Source organism: Hippocampus zosterae, chromosome 17, assembly GCF_025434085.1.
Source record: "Hippocampus zosterae strain Florida chromosome 17, ASM2543408v3, whole genome shotgun sequence".
NCBI lineage: Eukaryota > Metazoa > Chordata > Actinopteri > Syngnathiformes > Syngnathidae > Hippocampus > Hippocampus zosterae.
Genome location: NC_067467.1, coordinates 4995504 through 5022974, shown reverse-complemented (window position 1 = coordinate 5022974; position 27471 = coordinate 4995504). Strand labels below are relative to the sequence as shown.

General features: G+C 42.5%; 3 protein-coding genes across 3 annotated transcripts in view; all 3 read right to left on the bottom strand.

Annotated features, from left to right (window-relative positions):
* Positions 1-7602, bottom strand: part of znf385c (zinc finger protein 385C) — a 62524-nt gene extending 54922 nt beyond the window's left edge. The window contains exon 1 of the mRNA XM_052048380.1: positions 7362-7602. The gene's annotated coding sequence lies outside the window, so the exon portion shown is untranslated. The remainder of the gene's footprint in view (positions 1-7361) is intronic.
* Positions 7603-13387: 5785 nt separating this feature from the next.
* On the bottom strand, positions 13388-20380 carry kat2a (K(lysine) acetyltransferase 2A). The gene is made up of 17 exons (XM_052048369.1): positions 20094-20380; positions 19688-19811; positions 18895-19040; positions 18720-18809; positions 18228-18601; positions 17695-17801; positions 17344-17448; positions 17131-17267; positions 16845-17053; positions 16634-16760; positions 16107-16217; positions 15894-16037; positions 15651-15765; positions 15525-15561; positions 14993-15056; positions 14773-14857; positions 13388-14572 (listed from the first exon to the last, which is right to left on the bottom strand). The coding sequence occupies exons 1-17, from the start codon at positions 20322-20324 to the stop codon at positions 14379-14381; spliced, it is 2400 nt and encodes a 799-aa protein (XP_051904329.1). The 5' UTR covers positions 20325-20380; the 3' UTR covers positions 13388-14378.
* Positions 20381-20985: 605 nt separating this feature from the next.
* On the bottom strand, positions 20986-27356 carry rab5c (RAB5C, member RAS oncogene family). Its single transcript, XM_052048396.1, has 6 exons — positions 27290-27356; positions 23498-23772; positions 22724-22875; positions 22432-22554; positions 22262-22355; positions 20986-21984 (listed from the first exon to the last, which is right to left on the bottom strand). Exons 2-6 carry the CDS (start codon positions 23664-23666, stop codon positions 21848-21850), a joined length of 675 nt encoding a protein of 224 aa, XP_051904356.1. The 5' UTR covers positions 23667-23772; positions 27290-27356; the 3' UTR covers positions 20986-21847.
* Positions 27357-27471: the final 115 nt, after the last annotated feature.

Sequence of the window (27471 nt, the reverse complement as noted above, 5' to 3'; positions counted from 1 at the left end):
ACGAGTGAGTCATTTGTGTGCCCAGAGTGTGTTGTCAAAAGTGAGGCAACGCTGTTGTGATTCACTGCGGCTCCATCAACCTCCTCCTCTTTTGACTCATCCAATTTGCAACTCCTGCCTGTGTACCTTGGTGCGTGTTTTCGTTAGTGGATAGCAATCAAGGGCCTACACGTCATCACCATGACAACTCTGACAGATTTTCACCTTCGAAGTACAACATACTGTATGACCTCCAAAAACAATCCAGCACAACGTTTGTTTTTTGTAATACAAGGCCTAGACCTGTTGAAACCACTGAACGCTGTAATGTGCATGCCAAGCCAGTAGGAGGCAATGTCCCTTCACTTCACTGAAAGTTTTAGAGTAACAAGACTGTCGATAAAACGATATCTACCGGTAATCGAATTATGATTACGCGGACATTCAGGGTTTACGATTTACAAATGTACTTATCTGCATTTGAACCTATTTGTACCCATCGTACTGAGGTTTTTTACATGAGTGTCCCTTTAAAATATTCTCCACTTTTGCTTTTAATTGGGATTGACATGTCAATGAAGTTCTTGATGTGTGCCAAGGACACACAGCGAGCTGGCTGACTATTAAAAATGTGGCTTAATGGGTCCATGTCGCTGCTATTCCGAGCCCGTGTGGCAGGAGAACGGCGCATCTCGATTAGAGGGAAACCAGAACGCTGCGGTGAAGTGGGCCAAGGTCACAAGTGCTGCTTCATTTTCAGGCGTTGGCGCTCCGTGTCGCACCGACACTCCACGGGCATTAGCATAAACGTCAACCTGGGAGGAAGCTTTTAGCGCGGCAAAAATTGGCCGTCAAGGGTGTGTAGTCGTTTATGTAACAAGTCTCCCCGGCGTGGAGGAGAGGCGGGCTGCTCAAGTGCCCTCGGCGCTCATTAGTCCAACTGCTAAAAGGCCTCAGCGCACTTCAAACATTATAGTATGTCCATACACTACCGTTCAAAAGTTTGGGGTCAACATGAAATGTCTTTATTTTTTAAATAAAACTACTGGGGTTTTTTCCCCGTTGAAGATCATTTTAAACTTCCTTAAATGGTACCCGCAAAACGGAAGGGTCAACATCTACAAGTGAAGAGACAACACTCCAGAATGCGAGCCTTCAGGGCAGAATGGCAAAGAAAAGGCCAGATCTGAGAATGGCCAAGAAAAGAAAAAGATTACCGGTAATATGAGGAAAAAAAAGACATAAAACCGAGATTGTTGACAGTGTGTAGCGGGTTTGATAAAGTGATTGCAAAGAGGGTTATGCTACCAAATATTAAACATTATTCACTTGAAGTTAATTTAATAATGTCTGTTTCAATACTTGCTCACCTGCGGAGTGGGTGGGTTAAAAAAAAAAAAAAGATGCTCTGTCACGAGTTGATGAACACATCTACCATGAAATAAAAGTTGGAATTCTCAACTTGAAAGTGAACGTCATCATTTAATTAGAAACCCAGATGTCATCACTCATACAACAAAAACAAAGAAATTGACCTCTCCATTCCAATACTTTTGCAGGGGACTGTAACTCTACATAGAGTATTTGAAATGGTGCCATGTAAAGGGCCCCTTCAGAGGTGGCTGGATCGACTCGGTCCTTTGAGATCGCAGTCCACAGGCAAGAAAACAGGAGGCGGTCTAAATCGGACTGCGCGCAGGGACTCGTGGTATCAAAGGTGAGTGTGTGTATGTAAGGGGGAGGAGGGGCACATATGGGAGGGTCAGGGGGTGTAAATGAGGGGTGTAAGAGGAGGAAGTTAAACAGCAACACACAGAGCTCCAATGTATGCCCTTCAAGGCTGTACTGTGGCTCGTGGTGGGCACAGGGCGGCCTTCTGTATGTTTTTGGAAGGTGGGCGGTGCGTTCGGGGACCACTGAGACCCTCGCTCGGTGGGACGAGCAGACCGTGAGGTGGTCAGTTTGTTGAGCTGCGACTGAGTGCAGGTTTAAAGGAACAGGAATGATATAAAAGTAGCAAAATGTTAAGAAGTTGGTGGAAAATTGACTTTCCACCCATGAGGTGGGCAAAATAAAGTCCAAATGCCATTACAGTATATTCTGTCTGAACCGCAGAATATTTCATTCTGTTTGTAGTTGAGGAAAGTTTGTGATGATGAAGCCAGCGTGTTGGATATGAGTCATGGCAGTAAAAGCAGAAAAAGAATGCAGTGACTGAACTACATATCCTATATGTAGCTAAAAATCAGGTACAATTCTTCCCAAAAAAGCATTTTTTCAAGGTAATTGTAATCCTGTACCTTAAGTTTTTGTTTTCACTTTTCTAGGTTCTTCTTGACAAATTGTGCTTCCTCAGGACAGAAGTTGCATCAGTTTCCTTTTTTTTTCTCTCTCTCAATATGACAGCGATGATGCTACTGATGTGAACCTCATCCATGGCTGTTTGGTCAGCACGAAAAGCTGCGGGAAGCAAAAAAATAAATAAAAAAGTGAAGGATGGTCAACAATTTATGGTTTAATTACGTCGCGTGTCAGGGTGCCATGAGCTCGTGATGACTGCACCCGAGCTCAGGGGAGATCAAGTCAACACGCTAAGTAATGTAGCGCCACGGGTGATTGCTCTATTCAACGACAAAATCGTGAAGTCGAATTATGAAAGCAAAATTGAGGACCAAACCGCTCTACTACTACACATTATATATATATATATGCAATCAGTGCAAATACGGTTGTAATAATTGTGCTACTTGTAACCATCGACCCCTTTGAAAAAAAGAATACAGTGTTTCATTGCCTCGTGGTGATTCACTGGTTTGATTTTTTTTTCTTATGAATCCGCTGTTATTCGCTGATTTTGTGCTCTCTGAAATGCCCAAAAGACCTTGGCGAGGAGGGGGCAGTATAATACAGTCATACAGACACAAACAAAGAAAAGTTTCACAATAAAGTGACTTAGTACGGTGCAGTAATATGAGTTGTTTTTTTTCCCGAGGATAAAGAATACATGCCTTTGCGTTGTTGTCTGCGTCTTTTTACTGTTACATTTATCTCATGAGTTGGTGCTCTGTTTTATTGTTGTATTGTACTTGTTTCTATTATTTTATTTCTTTATTTATTTTGAACTATTGTCTTGAATTGTTTTTGTCATGTACTTTATGCATCGATTTGACAGAAAGCGCTACAAAAATAAATGTATTATAATGTGTTCACATACACTGGGGCTGGGCAACTCCTTTCTTCACGGGTGGCTAGCTTCCGTCTTTGGTGTTTCCATCCTACATCACACCTGATTGGAGTGATCAGCTCATCAGCAAGCATCCGCAGAAGCCTGATAATGATCGCTGACCGTTTGAATCAGAGGCCCTGGAGGACCGAAGTTGCCCACCCCTGACACTTTGAAACCTGATGTATTAGTTCAACTCAAATGGTTTGAGGAAACTGACTGCAATGACTCATTAAGTTTAATTCAGTCACCCAAACAACTTAAGATTGCTGAAGTGCAATGAAGCTACACCTGCCGTTCTTGCTTTCCGCCTTGTCAGCGTGAGGGAAAGTGATAAAAGCTGTACAACGGCGCAAAAGATGCATGACTGTTCCGAGGGAATGCGAGCGACCGAGTCAGCCGCCACGTCAATAGCTACTTAGCTAGCGGTCGACCGATGGGGTTCGACTCTCATCGATGTTCCACCTCCACATCGTGCGGCACATTCTATAACAAGCCAAGACGACGGCGAGCCCTTGCTGTAGTTTGGACGTCATTGAAGGCAAATCAATGCAGCCATGGAGGCGGCGGGCGGCGAGCAGCTGGAGCCCTTTTACCATCATCACTCGGCGCCTGAAATGACTCTGATAGATACTATCTGTTGCCATGGTAGCGGGATGAGACATTTGCCACGTTGGGATAAAAATCGGTCACAGGAGCTTGAATCGGCAAAGCTTTGATTCATAACAAGAGCGGTCACCAAGATATATTTTAATACTTTTAAGCACTTTTAGAATGATCACTCCGACTCTGGTTTGAGTGGATTTGTGAACTTTTACAGCTTTTTACTTATGTTGAGTGTGTGTTGTTGTTGCTGCCGGCTGTAGCACACTGATGCTGTGTTGGAACACTCGGCAGCATAAACAGTTCACTGTGCATGTGTTTGCTTACGCGTACACAGTGAGGCCACTGTGTATGTCCAGGTAGCGAGGTGTGCCGTTTGGAATGACTTCACTGAAGGCAAACAGGCAATGGATCGTTGATGTTGGCACATCTGACTTCGGTACGTTGCGATGCGTTCAAGTGCAGTCAGTTTTTATTGTCTTGTCAGTTTTAGTGTAACCTTAGAATTATATGCAAAATATGGGCTATTCCTCAAAATTGCAAGAGGGGTAAAAAGTCCAATTTAAGCGTGGCGTCCCCTCAGGGAAAGCTGTATCACCGATGCGGCTCCCCACTGTGTAGAGCGGCAGCTTTTGTTGGGTCTTTCCCTAGGCGGAAAGCTTTCTTCGGTGCATGCCAGTCAACCTAGGAGGGGGTGGGGGTGCTTGCCATGGTGGAATAGGGGACCCCGAGGCAGGCTTCGTGCAGCTGTCAGAGTCCCTTTTTGCACTTCGCCCGTTTTTTTTTTTAATCCCACCACCATCTTCCTACATCCACCCTCGCATGAGGCAGCGACCCAGGCCAGTGAAGGGGACTAAGGCATGAAGGGGGAATGAAAAAAAATCCAATTGCGTTCCACTTCGAGTGGAAATTGAATTTTTTTGGTCAGTAATTAAGTCCGTTAAAGTCATGAGTGCTAAATAGTACGTGGGCAATGAAACTGGTCAGTTCATGAAAGTCATCAGTCCAACCTTTGGCCCACTTTCTATTGTCCCCATAATGAATCTCATTAACGCTCTAAACTAAATATACAAGTTGCCGTTTTCCACCCATGACAGCATCACGTTGTCCTCCAGCTAATTGGGAATTAAGTGTGTGTTTGCACTGGTAGATCAGCAATCCGCCAGCAATGTCGTAGCCGCCGTCGCTTTTAACTTTTCATGGAATCCAAGCGAAGGTCGCTAATGGTTTTGCAAGAGAGGTCAGCTGACATTTGGACGTACATCTTGTGAAAGCTTTGGGTTTGGCGGTCACCTTGGCTCAGCGGGTGACGCGAGGGAAGACTGCGGCCGTATGGAAACTGGATGGAAGGTCAAAACAAAATGGGTGGAGGGCACAGTAGGAAATCGTGAGGCAAGATGAAGAAGCGTTAAAGAAGATAAAGACCACACAAGATGAAATAAGGTTTTAACAACACTACATACGATCCCAAAGCCATATATTATATATCTTTTCAGAGTCGATCTCAGCTATTCATGCATGTATTTTTACAATTCTTTTATACATGGCATTATGCCATTCCAACTTAGTTCAGACACTCATACAGTTTCTTTATGAGTACTTCTCAGCTAACCTGACCAGGACACAATGCGCACTCTTATGACACCTCACAAAAAGACCAGGCACAACGCAATGCACAGACCGACAGAAACAACAGAAAATTCTTAAACCACGTCCAACAAATATTTCATATTCTAAAGCTCCCTCTCTGCTTTATTTTCTTTCATTAGCAGTGGAAAATCTGTATGATTCTTTCCATGCGGTTCAGATAATAGCTGTTGGTCCCAATAGAGATGATTAAAAGTGAGTATTTTGGGGCATTATGTCATTTGAATGTCATTGCATGATAAAATGTCAATGCTGCATTGCCAAATCACACACACACTTACACACACACACACACACACACACACACATATATAGACACACATTTAACTGTATAAATTCCATCATTAGTCTCATAGCACGAATGCACATGACAAGTATCTTTCAATACTTTGTCGCTATCGCACCAGTTTTACTGCAAAATAATTTGAATTGGTCAGAAGCAGTTATTGAGTCACTTGTTTGTCTTTTTGCATCGATCATCAGCAAGGCTCAAGTCATATCAGGGAGTGAATTGGCATTATTTGCCTTTATGTTAGTACAAACTGCCAATATAATTCCTAGCACTGCGACAGCAATATAATGGGAGACAACTTATTAAATATAGCATTTCCCATCCCATCAGGTGCAATGAACTATGCGGTATTCAATTGTGGAGATATAACCTTAAGCTTCATTTGCAGTCAGGTAAAAGCATTGTCACCCCTGTATACCTTTAGTATCGCCACACGGCTGACATGGCTCCTACCCAGAAGGTATATCAGGCTCATGAAGTGGTATCAGTGTGGAGTACAAGTGCATTTTTATAAGGGTAAGTATTCTACAGACGGTATCAGTGTTCCCTTACTGCACTCCACCAATAAAAATGGTTTAAATGAATCTGAATTTGAATGGCTTGTATTTTCCCCACTGATCAGCAGTTAAAAACACTTTACTCAAGTTATATTAAAGACTATATGACTGTAATCGTTGTTGTTGCACAAAATACAGCGGCAATATTTGGCGGGGTGGGTGCAACATATTGAATGTGAGATTAATTTCATTATGTAGGACACAAAACAGAGCCAAAGTTGCCAATGACAGCTATCCGTTGTTGTTTTTTTTTGCACCCACCATCCAGTATCTTGTTAATCTGTTGTCAAGCGCCTAAATTTGACACCCTTGAACACCAGTAAAGCTTAATTCACAAACCATTTTTCTAAGTATGACATTTGAATGTTATCTATCTGTATTATTGATTACAAGACACAAACTAACACACATACATTATGTACTTCACTACTTCGGAGCACGGTTTGAATAATTAATCCACGAACACGGCATATTCATTGACATAAACGGGCTTTAAATTCATATAAAATGAAAACAAAATATTTTTCTTTACACTGATTGACAGTGTGGGGGGAGTCGGAAGTCATATTGGGGATTAAAATTGGGATGAAGTCACTTTGCGTTTGGCAGTAGCAATTATAATTGCTGCTCATGCACAAAAAAGCAGCCATATTAGGGCACAATTTATAGACGGTAACATTGGAACTTCATTATAACAATTGAAGTTCAAGGCAGGAACACACTGCACTCATCCTCTTATAGATAAAAAGAACATTAGTAAACTATGACTAACAGTCATATTCCACACAAAATGGAGGAATTTCTCTCCATTTTGTGTCCACCGTAAAGGTGTTTTAATGCTGTTAATGAACTGTACCGTGGAGCAGGTGCCGTCCAAGGTGTTTTCAATTTACAAACACTTGAACATAAGTATGTCTCATTCAAACTTGCTCAGCGTTCATTTACAATTACATTATTAAATATTTTTCGGCACTTTCTCTGACAATTTGACACAAAGTTTCATTCCCCAGTCGAAATGCGGCGCCAAACAACATGACGACAAACTCCATAAAAAACTTACCAACACGTTCCAGGTGTCCGCACCTGATGCTCTAGCCCAGCAATAGTCGAACCGGCACCAACACGGGCACGGGACGTCTCGTTTTACCGGGCCTCGTTTCCGTACTATCCGTCTCCGGTACGGTGTATGTCAGAGATGCCAAAGGAGCTACGGTCAAAGCGAATCTGTAAAGACTGACCGCCCGAAAGAAGTGAACGGAGCCATCCAGTGCGGCGGTGGCGTGGTCAATTCGCCTAGGTTGGATGCCAGCGAGATGATACCGGAACCAGTTTTTCAAAATGAAAGCACAAATCGTCAAACCAGAAGATGGGAAATGTCGTCAGACAAGGATATGTGGCTTATCCGACAGTTTACGTTCTCGTTGCACTATATTTGATACGAAAATGCGTTTTAGACAAAAATGTTTTCCAACTCGGCTGCTATATGTATTGTTTATCTTGAAATGTAAATCCCGAAGTGAGTGTCGCCAAGTTAAAAACTTGTCAAATAGGTAATTTTCAAGTGGATTGCCTGGCACTTAATAAAGAATGCTCAATATTTATATTATGTTCATTCATTCATGAATATATTATGTATCAAATATATTCATCCAACCATCCATTATCTTTTATTAATTATAATGTTTTAAATACATTCATACTTAGTTTAATCATTATTATATTGATATAGGTTATAGTAGGTTAACCGTGATTTTAATTGAAAGTGAGATCGGGTGTTCGTCAGTCTATACGTGCCCTGTGATTGCCTGGCAACTAGTTCAATTCATATTTATTTATATAGCGCTTTCACAACAGCTGCAACCGTAAAACAAAGCGCTTTACAGAACATTTAACATAAAATAACGCTATACAACAGAACAAATAACATAAGACATCACCCTAGTTTGAAACCCAACTCTGAAACCCTAAACAGACCTGAATATAGAGCGGCTAGCCCCCCCAAGGGAGGTATACACGGATGACATTGTCACACATGAGAGGTGATGACTACTTTTTGGCCTCGCTGTCATCCTCGTTGGTACAAAATGCGCTGGCCTTCTGACAAGAAGGCATCGTAAAAATAGAATCTGGGGTCCTGAAACAGAACACTCCCCCTTCCTCACTAGCTTAAACCTTCTAAAAGAATCAGTGTTGTTGTTAAATCAACATGCTAACAAGCTTGTATTTACATGTCGTTTTATTAACATGCTTTGGTTCACGTGGATTGACAAAAGGTCAGGACATTAAAGCCTGGCAGGAGGTGCAGTATCTGACCCCGGGTGCACCTGCCCGCCGTCGGGTTCCGTGGGTGCCCTTTGGGTGCTGACAGTTCTGCTTATAGATGCTAAGACAGGACAGGGCACATTCCCCGACATCACCGATTCAAGCGATCACAACTGAATATCATTTGTTATGGAGAATCTTCAACACAAGGTGGTCGAGCGGGCTACGCAAATATCGAACAGTCGGGCCGAATTTGAGCATGTTTCCCTATTTTTGATCAGTCATGAAGAACTAAATTCTAAGACGTCTAGAAAGTTAATCCTCGAATTAGATTTTCATCTGGCCTAGGTGTCATAAATGTGAGCGTATCCTCACTTGTTAGTGTGTTTAACTATATATATTTTGATTGCTATTTTATCAACAATCTGGACTGGTCAAAAAGTCAATGATTATTTTTCTGTACTCTAGTAAAACAAGCTCTTTATTCATTTTGAATAATACCAAACAGAGCTAGCCCTAGTGCAAATTGATTGCAGGGTACCTGTACACATTATTGTGCTGTTATGCACAGCAGCAGGCACACAAAGTGAACACAGGCCTCCTCCCACTCGCGGCGCTCTCAATATCCTGTAGTGCATCAACCTGGTCGCCACGGCAACCGGAGCGCCAACCACCACCACACGGCATCTGAGACTTTAAAAAGCCATCTGTGAGCGACCACTCTGTCGAGCAGGAGTTTATTAACTTTAATAGCGTAAGTGCAGGCAAGCGCGTGGGAAGACAGACAAAATGTGTCCGACAAAATGTTAGCCGTAGATAAAAAATGTGTCCATCCATTTCTCACATCATACAGCAGGTAAACTTAGCTAACAAAAAATAAAAAGCACAGGCAAAAAGTTAGTTGGTTGGTTAATATTGTAAATTGCTGGCTAAGAATTAGACAAAAAATGAAACAAACACAAATATGGACAGTCAACCACTCAGTCAGTCAGCCAGTTCACTATTTAGTCAATGTTTTAAAAAATGCACTGATCTTCCATTTGCAGCGAGCAACAGAATAATTTTACGAGATTTTACGAAAACACAAACATGCCAGTTAGTCACAGCTGACTCATAACGTCATTTATGTGATGTACCAAAAGCAAAGTGAGTAATAGTGCAGTGACTTCATACTTTAGACTTCAAGTGTTGAGTTAATCCAAGATAAAAAGTACAAATACATCTAAATAAATTGTATAATTGTGAGACCTTGAGAAGTGAATAGAGGCAAAAGCAGAATAGAAAAGAAGACCAGTACATCAGTTGGCTCACTTCAAACTTGTCTGAATACGCAACAAAGCATTTGAAAAGACTTTTTAATTAGATGACATTATAATAAAATAAGATAAAGGTATAATAATGATCATAATGCCGGGAGTTTAGCAAAGGTCATTGCTGGGGAAATGAGACTTGTCATGATCAACGATAACACATTTATTACATGAGAGCCAATAATTACCTCAGCCAGGGAGCCTCTTTTCATCTTTCTGCGCCACTTCCTGTCTCGGCTTTTTGCTCTATCAACCATCATTGTCAAAATTGTGCACAACCGTATTATATTAATATTGTATTAACATACAATCTTTATTGTGCTTTACTGTTCCTGTCGCCGAGTGAAGGTTACTCGTGGCTCCGGGCCTGTGAAAATGTCACAAAGGCCCCGTTTCATTTTCAGACACTTAAATAGACATTTCCCGCCAGAGCAAACCTACTTTCCCTGACTGTGACCTGGCCACTATGTTGCACATGCTGCGGCGTGCTACCCCAATGTCACTGCATGGAGGGCGTCATGACGCTACGCCTTACCATCATTTTGGCTGTTATGAACTTCCGCCGCCGTCCTCTGCGTACATTTAACCTAAAAAGACTCACAAAGGAAACGTGAGGCTATGTACCTTTGAATCAAGCAAGCAGCTAGCTACCTTACAAACGCTTGACACCAACATGGATCTTCTTAAATCGTCCACCATGGACCAGGAAGCTTCCTTCCTTGCTATCCAAACTGAAACTCAAAAACAAATGTGGGACTGAGTTCAGTTGTAACATTGTTAATTAGTTGTTATATTGTTTAAAAAGGTTACTGACAATACATTTGTAGCTTCTTAGCTAGTTCGTTAGCTTAATGTTTACTTTAAGTTGTCCTCAAGGAGCAGGAGATAACCTGCTACGAATAATCAAACAGATTAACTAGAAATATCATGTTTAGTCCGTTTGTTCATTTGTTTAGAAATTATCTTGGAAATACTGTTAACTTTGTTTCTGATTGTCCAATGTTTTCCATGAACCAGGAAGTCACTGGCTAACAAACCAACACAAATGTCGGTTAGTTAGTTAGTAAGTTCGGTCAGTAATACTGTCTAAACACGTCACCGTCCACCAATTTGTTGGTTAAGTTATTATTTCATCCATATTTCAAATGCACGTCATTTTTCATTGATCAGAAGGTAACCTGGTTGCTCGGTCAGTTCCTTATGCCCTTCCTTCTTTCCTTCAACCTGACTCGCCAGATTCACAGATTTTGTTTATAAGCAATCCAACGGAGTTCTCAGATGATCAATTATATCATTTTCAAAATCTAATTAATTCATTTTTAATGTTATCATGAAAGTTATCCCACAGAACAATATCTCTATAGAAGCATTTTAGTACTGTATATTTTTGTTTTCCTTTCTTTTCGTTCAAAAGTGCTTTATTACAACATTAACTTGTGTGATGCGGCTGTGTTCAGACAATATAACGTAAGGTCACGCCAGGGTCGCTCATTTCCGCCTGCCTGCCAAGTCCTTGCGCTACCCCACTCTCTGCTTGTCCTTCAATTTCCTGCCACTGTGCCAGACAACGGCACGCCGCGGCAAAGGCTTTTGAGTGTGCAAACAAAATGAGCATGAATACACACCCGCACACAAAAATACTTAAGTTTAATAAATCATTTCTCATTAGCATTCATCTTATAGAGAGAGCACAATTCTTTTAAAAAATCATAAGAATGTGATGCAAAATAGTGACACAGAACAGCATATGCTGTTATAGCTTTGAAAATGACTACGAAGGCCAAATAATAAGACGTAGGCTTAAAGTTTTGTGACTAACGTAAATCCGGCGCAGTTTGGCATAGCGGTGTGGCACTGGGTAAGATATGGTTGGTATTTTTGCAGACGACCGCAGGCCAGTGTTTTTTCTGCAAGCGCGCAGAGTGCGCCGCTGTGGGAGTGATCACTGCTTAATTCAATCGTGGCCAATTAAATCATCTCATTTCATTCCCTCTATATGCGCGTGCTACTAGCACGCTAGGGCCTTGACATGTCGGAAGCACAGCTGCACCATTAAGTGGGCACTTGAGAGACAACACACACAAACACGCACGCACGCACACACCCTTGATCGTTCATGTGCGTATCCTTTCAGGATTGAAAATGAATGAAGCATGCAATGCTATGCTAAAACGGTCTCATGACTCTCTGTGTTGAAAAATAGTAATGTGATGTAAAAAAAGTGGGACAGAACATACTTTTATGCATGAGCATGAGAACATGAATGACATTGGCTACAGGCACACACGCACAAACACACATGCACAGGGGGATGTCAAATTGCAATCAGTGTGCTCTGCATGTGCAAAAGGAAATAATCAGCGTTGATTAGAGACGCTGAGTCGGCTCACAGTCAATCATATCAGTTTCCGCCTCCTCCCCAACAAGTCAGGCTTAGTGCCATGTCTGTGCGGTGTATTTGTGTGTGATAGAAAAAAAATAATGTTACTTTCTATCATTTGCATTTGATGATTGATTGAGGCCAGTGAGATCAATTAGTTGTGATTTCTTCCGCAACTCGCAATGATGTTAAATGTGTGTTCAATGAGCCGGGATGGAATACACAAGCACATTAGTGACGCAGGAATACAATATGAACACCATACAATGGCTGTGGAGGGCACATCTTTTCAAATTGTCAGTTTCCATTCATCAAAAGTGTCAAAGTAATGTCTTGTAATATGTTTGCTTAAACTGAGATGCTTTATTTGACTAGTTTCACATAATGACTCCATTCCTTCATCTTATTGCTTTGTGATTATCATGTAATGTTTTTTAGGTTTACCAATCGTTCTTAGTTCATATTTCTTAATGTTTTGCAGTGTGATGATTTTATTTGTAATTCTGTGGGGTTTCAATGTGATTATTTTTCATAATAAGCATTAAAAATATTTGATACTTCTTTTGCATTTTTTGTGGTTTATCAAATATTTTCCTATGAGCCATACTAAAGCATTTTACACATTAATGGTATTATTTCAATTTTTTTATTACTCCGTATTGTTATTGGGTTATTTTCTAGTATTTGTTATTGTAGGTTTTTTATTTTTATTTTTGATTTTGATAGTTTTTCATTATTATTTTAGGACTTGCAGTTGTGCTGGAAGGTTCTGATGGTTAATTTACTTTCAAATATCTTAATTCAGTATTTGCCCAATTCCTGTTTTGTAGTTTTTGTAATTATTTTAGATTCAATTGATTGACTGACAGACAACTGTTTGAAAGTGCTCTATAAATACACTTAAGTGGAGTTGATATATTTTCCTATTCATGAATGTTGCTATCGTATTCTTCTTTTCATTAATGACATTTTTGTTTTGGTTGTCTTTTTACCTATTTAAATTGACGCTCTTTGCTTTTATCTGAACGGTCACCACAGTGTGGACGATTCCCGACACAACATCGCCCTCTATTGGTATGTGAAGGCATCAACCACCAAATCAAATCAGGGTAATCAGGCAAGAAAGAGTAGCTTAAGTTAAAACGGGGATTAATTTCATCATGGACATAAATATAATTAAAAATACTTTCACAGTGGACATTTCATTAAAAGACTTTTGGGCGGGATTCGGGTGAACATTCCACCACTATGTGTTCCATCCACCTCTCGTCAACAAACTCATAATAAGTTAGCGTTAGCTTGTTAAGAGACCAGGAGGTGTTGATGGCAGTATTCGCTGAAGCTGAAGTGCTCCACCGTGAACGGGACATCCTTCCACTTCTTGTGAAAGTGAAACTCACGGTGAAGACGTGACAAAATGAAACCGAAATCCAGTTTCATGACGAGATCGTGGCTGGGGTTGCGTTGACAGATGGCACTATCAAACACCCTTTACCACCAAAAAAAAACTTTTATTGTTATTAACAATACTACAGTGACAGTAAATAGCATTTAAACCATGACGTCATGGAAATGTAACGCTTGATGTTTGAAGTCGGAAAGAACCGCAAGTTGGTTTTTTTTAACCGGAGGTTTCTGAAGGCAGCAAATTCTTGTGTAGCACCCAATTAATGCACTTTTTAAGCAAATATTTTAAGACAGAGGCACAGCAATTTTATTTCTTACCTCTGTTCTATTTAATAACGTTTTTAGCACAAAGAGCTGCAAAACCTGTTTGTGACAGTGATGGTGACAAGACCTAAAACGTTCATTTGAACACGTGTCAATTTTCGAGCACAAACTCCATTTTGTGCGCTTTCTTTTAAAATATATTTTTATATACAAAAATAAACAACAAAGTGGGGAAAGAAAAGACGCAGCAGGGAGCTTCAAGTGTGTCAGTAACCGAAGGCAACGTGGCTTTCAAGTCCCCGAGGTCCAGTTTTTGGCAACTGAACAGGTGGAATGATGTTTACATCTTATAAATAAAGTTGGTGTCCGGTGTAGAACTTTGGTACTGCGTTGTGTCATGTTCGACTTCTGCTAAAAAACAAAACAAAACCCAGCAATAACAACAACAAAAAGCTCATTTTTCAATGAGGCCACCGTCTTTGAGCTTGAAGTAGAAGAACTTTTCGAGGGTGTTGGCCGACTTGCAGTACTCGCTGTCGGGTGGGTTGTACTCGCGGCAGTTGGTAATGATGCGCTGCAGGTCGGCGATGAACAGCTTCTTGGTCACGTAGTAGCGGTTCTTCAGGCGCTCTGTCATGGTCTTCAGGTCTGCGGAAAGATGCAAACAACTTCACGCGCTTTCCAACAAGCAACAGTTTGTCAAATGTTTAAAAAGGGGGCTGCAAGCTAGTTAATATCACTTCCGTTAGAAGTTCACTGTCAAACTAGACAACACTCACAGGCATAAAATCTTTTTCATATTTCGCATATCATCATTCCCTAGTCATATGGAATGAATATCAGCATACCGATGGGGAAGCGGATGATCTCATAGTAATCGGGTGCTTCGGACTTCTTGACGGGCTCCATGAATGGCCAAGCATCGGGGTGAGTCTACCAAAAAAAAACAACAACAACAACAAAACATCAGAGCACACAACGGTCAATCGGCACAAAATGATGTCTATGGGCCAAGACACCCAAATGCTTTTTCACCTGGACGTGCTACTAGAAGTATGTCAATCTTACCTTGATTTGGGCCAGTAGGTTCTTGAGCATGTTGTATAACACATCAGGGTCCTTCACTTCTTTTCTACAAAACAACTCCTTAGTGTTAGCACAAAAATCAGAGCAAATTATAAAAATCTCTATTTTAAATGACTTAATTGAAAAAGGCCCTTAGAGAGGAGAAACAAATGTAATGCCTCCAATAAAGCAATAATTAAAAAAAGAAAGTACAGGACAAAGCAAAATGTGTTAATCGCACCTGTTACTATTACATCATTCAAATTACATTAAATTGACTGACCCCCATGTGGATAAGTGGTTCATATAATAAGTGGATGGATGGATGAATCAAATTTTGATCTTGCCCAACATCCGACAGTTACTGTCCATTACAAATCAATCATAAAAAATTTTTATGTCGGTTGGAAATGTCTTTGTGGGTGTCACAACGATGATGCCCGTGAAGCTCCAAGACAAATATTTTGTGTCGACTATTTTTTTGGTCCACTTATTGGAGCCCTACTTCTAAGGTTTAAATCCCTACTGCACTTACACTTTCTCCTTGGCGCTTGGTTTCCACCCTGTTTCTCCTTGGGGACAACGAAGAAAAAACAAAAACTAAACATGAGTGCATTTTGGCTCGCTTATACCGTTATTGTGCCGAGACACAAACACTGACGTATGCCAGGAATACTCTCCACGGGGATTTGTCGCACGCCCTCCTTGAAGCAGGTGAGGCCCGGGTACACTTTCCTGATCTGACTCTGTTTCCTCTCGATCAGCTTCTTGATGATCTGACAAAGGGGTTCAAAGAGCTCTCGAGTCATTCTGTGGACGGACCCGTGGCTCTCCTTGCCCGCGTGACAAATTTTGGCTCACGACTACAAAAACTAGCAACCGTGTCAAATTAAGACTGCGAAACCTCTTTCTGCCTCTTTATGATGTGCGACAGCTCCGTGTACGGGATCCTCGGGTTCAACTCGCACTCCATCAGCGTGGCTCCTTCGTAGTCTTTAATGTAGCCCAGGTAGCGACTCTTGGGCACTTTGATGTCTTTGGAGAAGCCCTGCCAAAAGGAGGAAACGAGTCTAATTTGAGGGAAAAATGGCTCGAGAGTTAAGTGTCAGGAGCTCACCTGCTTCTTGAAGTAGCCAATGGCGTACTCGTCGGCGTAGGTGAGAAAGTAGAGGATGTTGTGTTTGATGTGGTACTCCTTCAGGTGGTTCATCAAGTGCGTGCCGTAGCCCTGATGAACGCAGAGGAGCGAGCGAAGATGAGGTTTTTGTTTGAGTTTTGATCCTTCAAAATACTTGGTGGAGTACAAAGAGACAGATGGTTGGATCCAAAATTAAATGGGGGGGGGGGGGGGGGGGGCTGACAAATCAGAAAAGAGTTTGTGATGTGTATCATCGAAATTGAAATGTCATAGTCCGCCAAGAATGGTCTTTTTTTTCCCCTATAAGTTAGCGATGCCAAAAATGAACAATTGTTATGAGACAAAAGTTTTTTTCTATTTAAAAAAAAAAAAAAGTTCTATATCCTGAAAATGACATCACAGTTGCTCAGTGCTCAGACAACAACCAATCATGGCTCACCTTGCGAGCATTTGTGATGTCATCAATTTCCCTTCCAAATTAAAAATTGCAAAGTCATCTGGCATACCTTGACCTGCTCGTTGGAGGTGACGGCGCAGAAGACAATCTCTGTGAAGCCCTGAGTGGGAAACATCCTAAAACAGATGCCCCCGATGACACGGCCATCTTTGATGAGGGCTAGAGTCTTGTGCTTCCTGTTTGGCGGAAAGGACAAAAAGAAAAACTGAGGCAACATCAGGGACGGGGAATGCGCACGGTACGAGATAGTTGGATCTTACGGGTCAAAGACGAGGCGCGTGATGTACTCTTTGGGCATGCGAGGCAACTGGTGCGAGAAGACATTCTGCAGGCCCACCAGCCACATCAGGATCTTCTTGTTGGACTTTTGTGACAGCGAGTTGCCGATCACGTGGAACTCGATGATCCCGCGGCGTTCCTCCAGACGGGCCGTCTCGTCGCGGGCCGCGTTGGGCGTCAGCAGGTTGGTCTGCAAATGGAAATGCGCTCTCCGTCACATCCGTCAGATTTCTTTTAAAAATAACAATTTGGCATGGCGTGACCGACCTCGGGACCCAACATGGCGGCGGGGTCCGTGATGGTCATCATGACCTCGTTGACGAGCTCCATGGGAATGTCACCCATCACGCGGATGCGCTTTGCATCCTCCAACGTCAGTGCCTCGGGGAGTTTACGCTTCTCGCCTGAAAAGGGAGGGGGAAAAAAAAAAATCAAGGACAAGAAGTGGTTGACTGCGTCGAACGCGTTAAAGATGCCAACCTGGAAGTGGCTCGGAACCTGACGCATCCAAACCGCTCAGAGACGAACCCGCGCTCAGAGCCTTGGAGAGGGCGGACGAGCCTGATACCGGCGCCGGACTGATCACTGGAGAAAGAACCGATACAGTCAATTCACTGCATTTTATGTAGCCAAATGCACACCCACCGGCCATTTCATGAGACATCCATCCTTTGTTAACTCATTCACTCCCAAAGACGTTTTTAAACGTCTTTTCAGATTTGGTCCAGAATTGGCTGGTATTGAATGAGTTAATGATTGTGCGCAAGGTTTAATTGCACATGTGATAAGAAATAAAAACCCTTTGCTGGCCGCCCCGAGTCCTCCCCTCACCCATCTGATGTCCCAGCTGCGTCCCATCGGCGGCAGGCACGGTGAAGTCGGCCTCCCAGATGGGAGAATTTTCACCGTAGATTTCCTCCTCCAGCATGGAAAGAAACCTGCCGGCAACATCAACTGTCACGAGAGAATGCAATGTCTAAAGAAAATGAAGGTGAATTGTGGAGAGCGCGTACGAAATTGAAATGCTAAGGAAATCGTTGAATTGTTCAACTGTAGAATGTAAGACTTGAGGTTGGAATGCAAAATGTGGAAGGAGGAAAGATCTCCGTTTGGGAATTCTATTGTAAAAAATGTGGTAATTTGGTGAACAATTCCACATATGTCCTGGCTGAGTGGAAATGGTTCGAATCAATCCCGAAATATGGAAGGGGAGAATTTGTACAGAGGCTCAGAATTCAAGTTTCATAAAATATTCATAGATTCGACCCGTGTTTGGCTCTAGACTACTCTAATTTTAGCGGCAGCCACAAAACTTTAAATTAGCATCTTTTAAAATGAACAAATGGAGCGAGAACACCACGTACTTGGGGAAGTGTGTCAGGATGAGCGTGCGCTTCTCAGGCAGCAGCTTGTCCTTTTCCACACGGAACTTCTCCAGGAGCTGGCGCCGCGTGACGGTGAAGATGGACTTGAGCAAGCTGCGCCCGAAGACGTGCGTGGTCTCGTAGCGCGGCAGGCTGTCGTTGCTCTGCGGCACGTGGCAGTAGCACAGCCAGCGCGTGTAGTCCACCTTGTAAGCCGTGCCGTCGTCCTTCTGCGTGCGCTGCCGGTACTGCGTGGGCGTCTCCAGCTTCCAGTAGTTGAGGCACAGCAGGAACATCTTGGACAGCTCAAACATGGTCTGGCGCTCCTTGGGCGCCAGGTGGCTGAATTTATACTGCACGAAGTTCAACACGCCCTTTGGAGAGGAACGGTGGGAAAACAGTGGTACATCCATTTATGAGCCGTTGCTTGGCATATTTTTTGTCTTGAGTTCTAAGCAAAAATTGATGACAGTTTTGCTTTCTCACACACACCTGCTCAATGTTAGGTTTCTCAAAAGGCGGACTGCCCAGCGATCCTTCCACCACCGGCTGGCTCATCTGCAGGATGCATTTCCTCAGCAGCTACAGGAAAGAAAAAAAAGACGTTATTACACACAGGAGTAATCTTAATTTTTCCCAAGGTCATTGATTTAACGTGTGTGGTCACCTTGAACAGGTAGAAGTAGACTTGTTTGGTGTCCGTGTTCTCCTCCTTATGCACAGACATGAACAGGTTCTCCACATCCACCACCATTCCCAGCAGCCTGTTGATCTCATCCTCAGACACATTCTCCAGGTGGGACACGTGATCGGCTGCAAGACGCAAAAGCATTGAGGTGAGGGAATTTAGGCGAGAAGTCACTGACACAAAGCTTGATGTATTCAACAATGTGGAAAATTGAGTCAAATACAAAATCTTAAGTAACCTTCCTTGTTCTCAAAATGTGCACTTGCTTATTAAAGCAAGTATAATACCACTTTTAATAATATAATGTTTGATAACTTGAAAAATATGCACCCCGTGGTTTGGAGATTCGAGCATTGAACGACTACATATATACGAGGATATCCCAAAGGTCACTGACCACTTCCTTTTTTATCCTATTTCGTTTCAGGTATTATTCCGACAGACTTGAGGCTGCTTAGTTTGTCAACAACAGATTGTGTTTTGAGGAACTTGCCATGCAAAGCGTAAATGGTCCTATGCATTGGAGCAGTGTGACAACCACAAAGTGTCTCAAACTGGTACTAAAACTGCAGCTGGGAGAGAAACAGTTCTTGCCAAGTGTCAATTAACCAGCCTGGGGCAAGAAATTATATATGTCCAAAAGCTGCAAACGTTCATTTTAATGCCTCAAGTCTCTTCAAATGACACCTGAAACAAAATAGTGAAGAAAAAATAGGAAGTGTATGGTGACTTTTGGGACACCCTATCTTGAGGATGCTGCTTTCGCGAGTACCCAGGGCATGTCCACAACTGCGGCACGGCTCGCTCAGACTGGCGGCATGTTGCTGCAGGTCTACACGGGGTGCCGTGGGGGGGTTCGGGTTCTTCCATCCGTTGCATTTGCAGGTGTCACTAGCCTGAACACGAACACACATACCAGCGGCAATGAATGAATTCTAACAACACCCAGTGGTTGTCTGTTATTGCTGGGCGCCTGGAAGCTAACATTCATTTTAAAATCAATTAATGAGTATAGCTATCCACGTACCTAGCAGCATCGGGCATGTTACCATTAGCTACTATAGCTACGTGTTTATGACTTCTTCACTTACGACATGGTAAATGAATAAATACAATAATTCGAGTGAAGTGCTTTGTTTTGAACTTTAGCCAGCCCGGCTAACTGGTGAGCTAAGTACCTTGCATGCAGAGAAAACGCCAAGTTTCTCGAGCTTCTTCGCCCGTGGAAAGGCTCGAACTTGGGCTTTCTTTTGGCTGGCTCGTTGCTGCTGACTCAGCCCAGGCCTGGCTGGGTCGCTGTTACCCGAACCGGAGCCGGTTGCGACAGCGGCGCCGGACCCAGTCGACCCTGCAGCCGACTGGGCTTGGAGAAGCCGGGGTTGCAGGCCCTGCGCCGCCGGGTCCGACATTTCAAACGTCTTCTTCTTCTACTTCTTCGGTGGACCGTGAGCTCATCGGTTGCGTTTGGGGATGGCTGGGAAATTTACAAGAAATGTACTGAGAGAAGAGTTTATATTCTCTGTCCGTTTTGAATTTATTGATTTTTGTTTTTGTTGTCAACATACAGTCTAAGACTCATAATTAAACATTGAAGCCATATGTTACTGATGTACACTCGACTTACCTGTTTTGTCGATGATTTGCCGGGAAACAAATTACAGTGGATTTACCTTTGCATACGTTGGTAAAATGGGATTGTATTGACATATTTGTAAATTAACTACTGATCTTTATAGTACTTCATTGTACTGTAACCCCGCCAGCGAAAAAAGCAATACAATTTCTGAAATGTCGTACCAAAATCCATTCGAGTTTCCGCTACTGCGAAGGCAACGCAAAAGCACGGTTGCACGAGGATTGTGGGTAAAGTAGTTTTAAAAGCGTTGCACCATAAACGAACACTGGGAATAAATCTTTTGAGTTAGATTAAATTTTTTCTAAAATATTTTCCCATTGTGGGACTGATCTATGAAACGTTAAAAAAACATAAAATCTATTTTTAAAAAATAGGTGTCACTAGACTGGATCCACTTGATAAGTGCTTATCAAGAATTAGACTCAGGAAAAATATATAACTGCTCCAGGTTTATTGGTAAAATTACATTTTCTTTTCTCCACTCTCCTCATCACTCTTCTACGCATAGTACAAATGAAGAAAACCAAGGCAAGCAACTCGATTCACAAAGATGATGGGACAGGAAAACACTGAGTCGAGAATATCGATTCACAAAGATCATGAGACAGAACCAGTGCATTTAATACCATAAATTCAGAAATCCAGAATTAAGACGTGGAACAAAATAAAAAAAAAACAAACATCAGAAAATAATGCTGAGAAAGATGGGTAAGATGTTTTGTTTCTGATTGGTTATGAACTCCACAAATCTCCATACAAATACAACAAAAAACAATCTCATTGTTTTTTTGTTTAATGTTCAAACTACATATGGCTGGTGCCGATGTTAATGTTGCATTACTATTTTATGGTTGGGTAGTCTAAAAATAAAAAAAAAATAATAAATCGAAGTGCCAAATAGATGTTATAATATTGAGAGGACAATATTGCAGCTACACAGTTCTACCAGGAAGAAAGTCTGCCTGTTCTCCATCTTTTCATTCCTTCCTGTTGCATTAATTTTCTACACAAATACAGAAACAAAAGTGAGCTTTCATGATTTTTAATAATACCATGACTAGGATTTTTGTTCCCCTAAGAGTCCACCATCAAGAGTTTTTTTTGGGGGGGGGGGGGCTTTATAACATGATTGGTCGCCAGGCTGATGATGTCGTCAGCCAAACAGTTTGTAATTTCCCCTGTGTTTTGGTCCCAACGCGATGACGTTGTTTGACAGCTGTCTTATCGTATCTGGTCCGCTTCATCCGAGCTGGTTAAGTGGCAGGGATCAGAGATGTAGAGGAAGCCTCGTGAGGGTTAGTTGCCCCCGCTGCTGCCTCCACAACACTGGCTGCTGCGACCCTGGGGCGCGGCCTCCTGTAGGTCAACGCCCCCTCGGGCCCGGCCGCCGCCGCCCGCCCCGCCCTGTGGCTCATTCTTGGGAAGCTTTTTGGCTGAGAAGGATCACAAATGGGTGGAAATGTTTTGTTCAAACAGCACTTCATTTGTTAAAACAGCACTTCATTTTACAACCATGCATGCAAATGACTGTATTCTTGACAGTCAATAAAAAGCCAACAGTTATACATTTTTCTATTGATCCAAATACAAAATGTAAATTACATGGTCAATAGAAAACAGAATAATTGATCCACTTCCCACCCATCTATGGCAAGTGAGGCCATTTCCTTTCTCCTAAGCATACAGTCGTATGATAAATATGACGCTTACCTATAGCCATAAAAATCTCATTCACATTCATGGCGGTTTTAGCCGACGTCTCCATGAAGAGCAAACTGTTGTCATCCGCGTATGCTTGTGCCTCCTGATGACAGCGGAACAGAGAAGCACACATGTGAGGAATCACACAAATTTAAAAATGCATCCTTTTCAGTCTCTACCTGGAAATCGACGGCCCTCTTGTTGGCCAAGTCCGCTTTATTCCCTGCCAAAGCAATTACGATGTTTGGGCTTGCCTGTCGCTGCAGCTCTTTCACCCAGTTCTTTGCACGTGCGAATGTGTCCTTTAAAAAAAAAAGAAGAAACATCAGATTTTTATTTAATGTGCTACATATGACCGAGTGACATAAAAGCACAAAGGTCATTAACAATGAAGTAATCATCAACCCAAACAGGAGGACAAGGGACAGCGCACCAATAGCAAAAGTCAGCCCATCTGGGCTTATCACTCACCGTGTTGGTGATGTCATACACAACGATGGCTGCCTGGGCGCCTCGGTAGTACATAGGCGCCAAGCTGTGGTAACGCTCCTGGCCCGCAGTGTCCCAGATTTCAAACTTGACTGTTGTGTCATCCAAGCATACCGTCTGTGTGAGGAAGGCCGCTGCGCAGGAAGCAAAGCAAAGTCTGTTATCATTATCTTATGTCTGTCCAAGGGGAAAACTCCAAATGCATGTGGGCGCTGGTCCTCTGATTATTTTTTATGAATGGGGGAAAAAAACATTTCCCTTCTAAATGTTCGTTTTGAGTTTTTTTTCTTACAAAATATATACATAAATATGAAAGAAAAAAATATGACAATGTGCAACTAACTGGAAATATGAATCAACTGTCGTTTTTCAATTGTAATATCAAAGTTCACCACTAGATGACAAATGTCTTGGGCGGTCTTAGGCTGACTGCCATACACTACGACATGAGTAGACCTTTTTTGTGGCGTTGGAATGATATGCAGGATAAACATAGGATCTCAATGTTATTCAGCATTTGAATAAGTTGATTTATTTCATTTTTTTTAAAGCTGCCCAAAATTAGTTCTTGGACTTAATGTTGGTTTGCCGTTCAGCAGTTTTGTGCTGCCGTCCTTGAACGGTAACTGCTGACTCGGGTCCTTGTCACATGACAGAGGAAACTAAGCTCTCACTTCCACAGCACATACTTGAACACATTAGTAATCTTTGACCGGCACTGCCGCTGACTTAGCGGAGTGTGAAGGTTAAACCCACCTCCAATTGTGCTCTCCTGGTACTCATGGAACTGGCCTTTGACAAAGCGTAGCACCAGGCTGGACTTGCCCACCGCCGATTCGCCCAGCAGCACCAGCTTGAACTGGCAAATTTTGTTGCTGGCTGCCGTGGCACCGTTGGTCCGCGCAGGTCCGCCTCGTCCGGCCATTGGTGGGACTTTATTCAGGGTGGGGGAAGGTGTAAGAAGCAGTGGTAGGGTGGCCGGGTTCAGTTAAGGCAGGAGCCAAGAGGAAGCGGAGACCAAGCCAGGGGAACTGAAAAACATCAAGGCGATACACACATTAGATTACGATTGAGTTAAATTCTGATTCTTTTTACTTTTGTACAGACAACGTAGAGTTATGTTTTTCAGCTGTAAGATCACATGCTGGATCCATATAAACATGTTTTGGTATCATCAAGAGCGGGAAGAGTAGTAATAGAAGCATACGTGTGTTGCTGTGACTGGCACAGCTTTGATGATAGTACAGTCCCGAAAAAATAAAAATTCAAGCCAGGACAGTGACCACAAATATTAGTCATATTCTATCCATCACACTAAAACCACAAAGTGGTCCCAGTGGGTCAAACTTTGACTTACGGTATTTCATTGATTACAAGTTTCATTTTCATGAAATGTACACTGCCGAGTGTTTGAAAAAAAAATCACATTTCATCAAGGGTACTCAAAAAAGTCAGTCTAATGACCTCGAAATAGATCAAAGAACAAAAAGGAGGAGCTGGACTTCACACTTAACTTCGTGGCTGACACCATCAGCATGTGAGTTTTGTGGCATTGTGAGTGTGTGTGTGTGTTGGGGGAATTTGGAAAGCTACACTTGCACTAACATGTTGCAAAACGTGCAGGTCAGCCAGCTTCGGCGCTCGGCGACAGGACAGGAAACGCAGGAAGTGGAAAGCGAGCAGAAGAGGTTTTTACCGCCGAGCACAATAAAAAAAAGTCTGGAGATACCTCGCCTGGGTCACGTAGCACGAGTGAGGGGGCGTCGGGCGTCATGAAGAATGAAGTTGGAACATCGCGGCTGATGCAATCAACTTTATTTTACAAGCTGCTGAGCCTGGCTTAATCTTCAACATGTGACGGGAGATCACGACTCCCTCCATAAAATATTCATCAGCAGCCAATCACGAGGCCGATGTCTACCTATGCGATCAAACACACAGCTAGTCCGCGACTTCGTTTAAAAAAAAAAAGTGCTTTACTCTTGCAGCCACATCCAGGGAAATTGGCGACCATTCCGTGGATTTTAAATTTCGGAATAATTTGTGTGACTCTAGACACAAAAACATCAAGCTGCTCGATTCCTCTGGGCAATATTTCGTGTGGTACAAACCTCACAGTGACTATTAAGAAAGGCTGACTGACCGATTATAAGTTTGTTTTCATTTTTTTGTGGTAATGTCATTTTTATCCAGTTCTTTAATTTGTTTTTTAAAGTATTCTGTTGAACCTCAATTCAAAAGCAATGGCACATTTACATTCGTTAATTTTCACAAGATTTTCATTATTTATGTTTATCAGATTCAATTTATTTCCACGACCACTTCAGGGTTTTCTTTGTGAACCAATTTTGTCTGTGGGTGTAAGTGCAGCTGATCGCTTTCCATTCAGACATTTTTTTTCCCTGGGAAGTACAAAGCTTCTCACATTCAACGGATGCTTTGCTTGCATCCTTAAAGGACCTCCTCTGGGAAGTGGGTCAGAGAGTGTGAGCGAGAGAGGGAGAGACTTGGACGTAGAGGGAAAAGAAAGGCAGGAAGGAGGAGCTGTCAAGAGGGGGAGAACCAGTGATATATTCTTAATGGCCTCCTCCTGTACACGGTCTACACAATAGTCAAAAATTCAGTGACACACCAACTCCCTAGATGTGTACGAAAACTCCGTTTCACACTGACTAAACCATCCATAACAGTAGTAGAAACACAGGCAGCCAGCAAGTGCCAATTTTTCCAATTGGCACTTGCTGGCTTTTAAACTTGAACGCCTCAGTTGTTGATAGCCCTTTCATAAAAAGCGCAAGCTCAGCGACGACGAGGGACTCGGCTATACGTTTGTCTATCTGGCTGGCATGGGCTTTCGAGTTTCAGGGGAATGTTTAGGGATGCAAACTGGTGACATAAGTAAGGAAAAGCAAACAGGAAAGTCATCAACAGCAGTTAGCTGCAAGGTCAGTAGGGAAGAAAAAAAATCCCTGGCATTTCCTTTTCCTCTGACTTCTATGAAAAGAGCATCACAAGAATCAAAAGTTCCGGTTTGATTTCTAATACAACTAAAAATATGCCTCTCAAGCTCAAACTTCCCACAAGATGTCATGAATGTTCCCAGAGAGCTCAGGTATGCATGCGAGATTCACATATTGGATTTTTTTGCAGCACATATCCTCAAAAAAAGACTCTGAATCAGTTAAACTAGCAATAAAACTAGCAGTGATGTTGCGGTGGTTATTTCAAAACAAAATGTTGCAGCAACACATATTACAGTTCTCAGAGGTTTATAATGGGTGGGCACAATTTTGGTGTGGTTTTCAAAGGAGCACCATTTTATAACTTAACAGTGCAATGTGCAATGATCCTCCTTATTTTTGGTTTTCGTGCCGTCCACAAATATGGAACCCGCTGGCTCTTTGCTCCCACTTGCTCAGTGTCACTGCGGGCATGCAAATCTGTGACATGCCGTAGCTACCAAATGTTCATTATCAAAGGCACCAGCTTCACCCCTGAAAAATAATGTATTGTCATTTGGTAATTTGTTCTCCCCCACCGGAGCGCTCGCTGTGATGAAGGTACAGTGCTATGAAGGCGAGGTGAGGTGTGAACATTATTGGGGTACTCGTTGTAACGGGAGGGGCTTGAGAAAAAAATGGGCAAATGCAAAGTGGCATACTAATATCTGGCATGCATTTAATATCTTTAGTGTGCATGTGCACCTGCATACCACTTAATTGCACCCCTTCATATAGTTTGTTATCCTCTATGAAAAACGACTATTTAGTTGGAAAAGTAAGCTTTGCCATGTCTGTAAAGTATTGTAGTTCCAAGGAAATCAAAAGAAGCTCAACATCACGTGTCCCCCCGCCTCTTTAAGGCACATACATGTGTGTTCTTGTAAATTGTCATGCATTTAAAAGGCGTGGAAGAGGTAATAAAACAAATATGATGGTCTTTTTATATTGCGCATTTGCATCTTTGCGAGGGGTCTCTATGGCTCATTGCGCGCCGTTCGTACATCGGTATACGTCGTAAACTACGGACCCTGACAATTTTCTACAACCTCTGCGCAGCCCTTCAACGGCGACTCACTGCTTTAAGTGTCTAGCACTCAAGCTACACAACTAGCCAGGCTAGCGCCAGCTCTGGCCACTATCCTTAGCCAATGCTAGCCCGTTAGCATCATCAGCTGAGCTAACGGCGAAAGATATCGGAAGGAAGGAAGGTCCCTCCCCCCGGAAAAAAAACTTCACATTCCGCTTACGTTAACAACCCAACATCAAAGTAACAAAGACGCAGTTTGGCAAAATACAACAAGGCGCTCCTCCGGTTTGTTGCTGTGGCCGAAAATTATGTCATAAGCGGGTGAAAAATATGACTGTCTGTCGCGTCATTTTTTTTTAGCTGGACGTTCAGTTCAGTCTCGGCTACCTAGCGAAGCAACCCCGCTACTTTACTGAGATCGCTTTCAAAACCTGAACAACGTCTACCTAGTATACATTAATAGATAGACGGCTCGAGTTGATCCGCTGATTTAGTGTGATTTAAATAGATTTGACTTACATCACTTTTTCTTCTTTGAGTGTTCTCATCGGCCGTCTTCTTCTCCGTCTTCTCCTTCTTCTTCTTGGGCTCTGTGGCGTTTCCTTCCGGGAACCGCCTACTTTGACGTCACCGTCTGACTAACCAATGACAAATACACCCAAGAAGTCTCGCAGTCGTATCGTGAGACTTAAATATTTTTG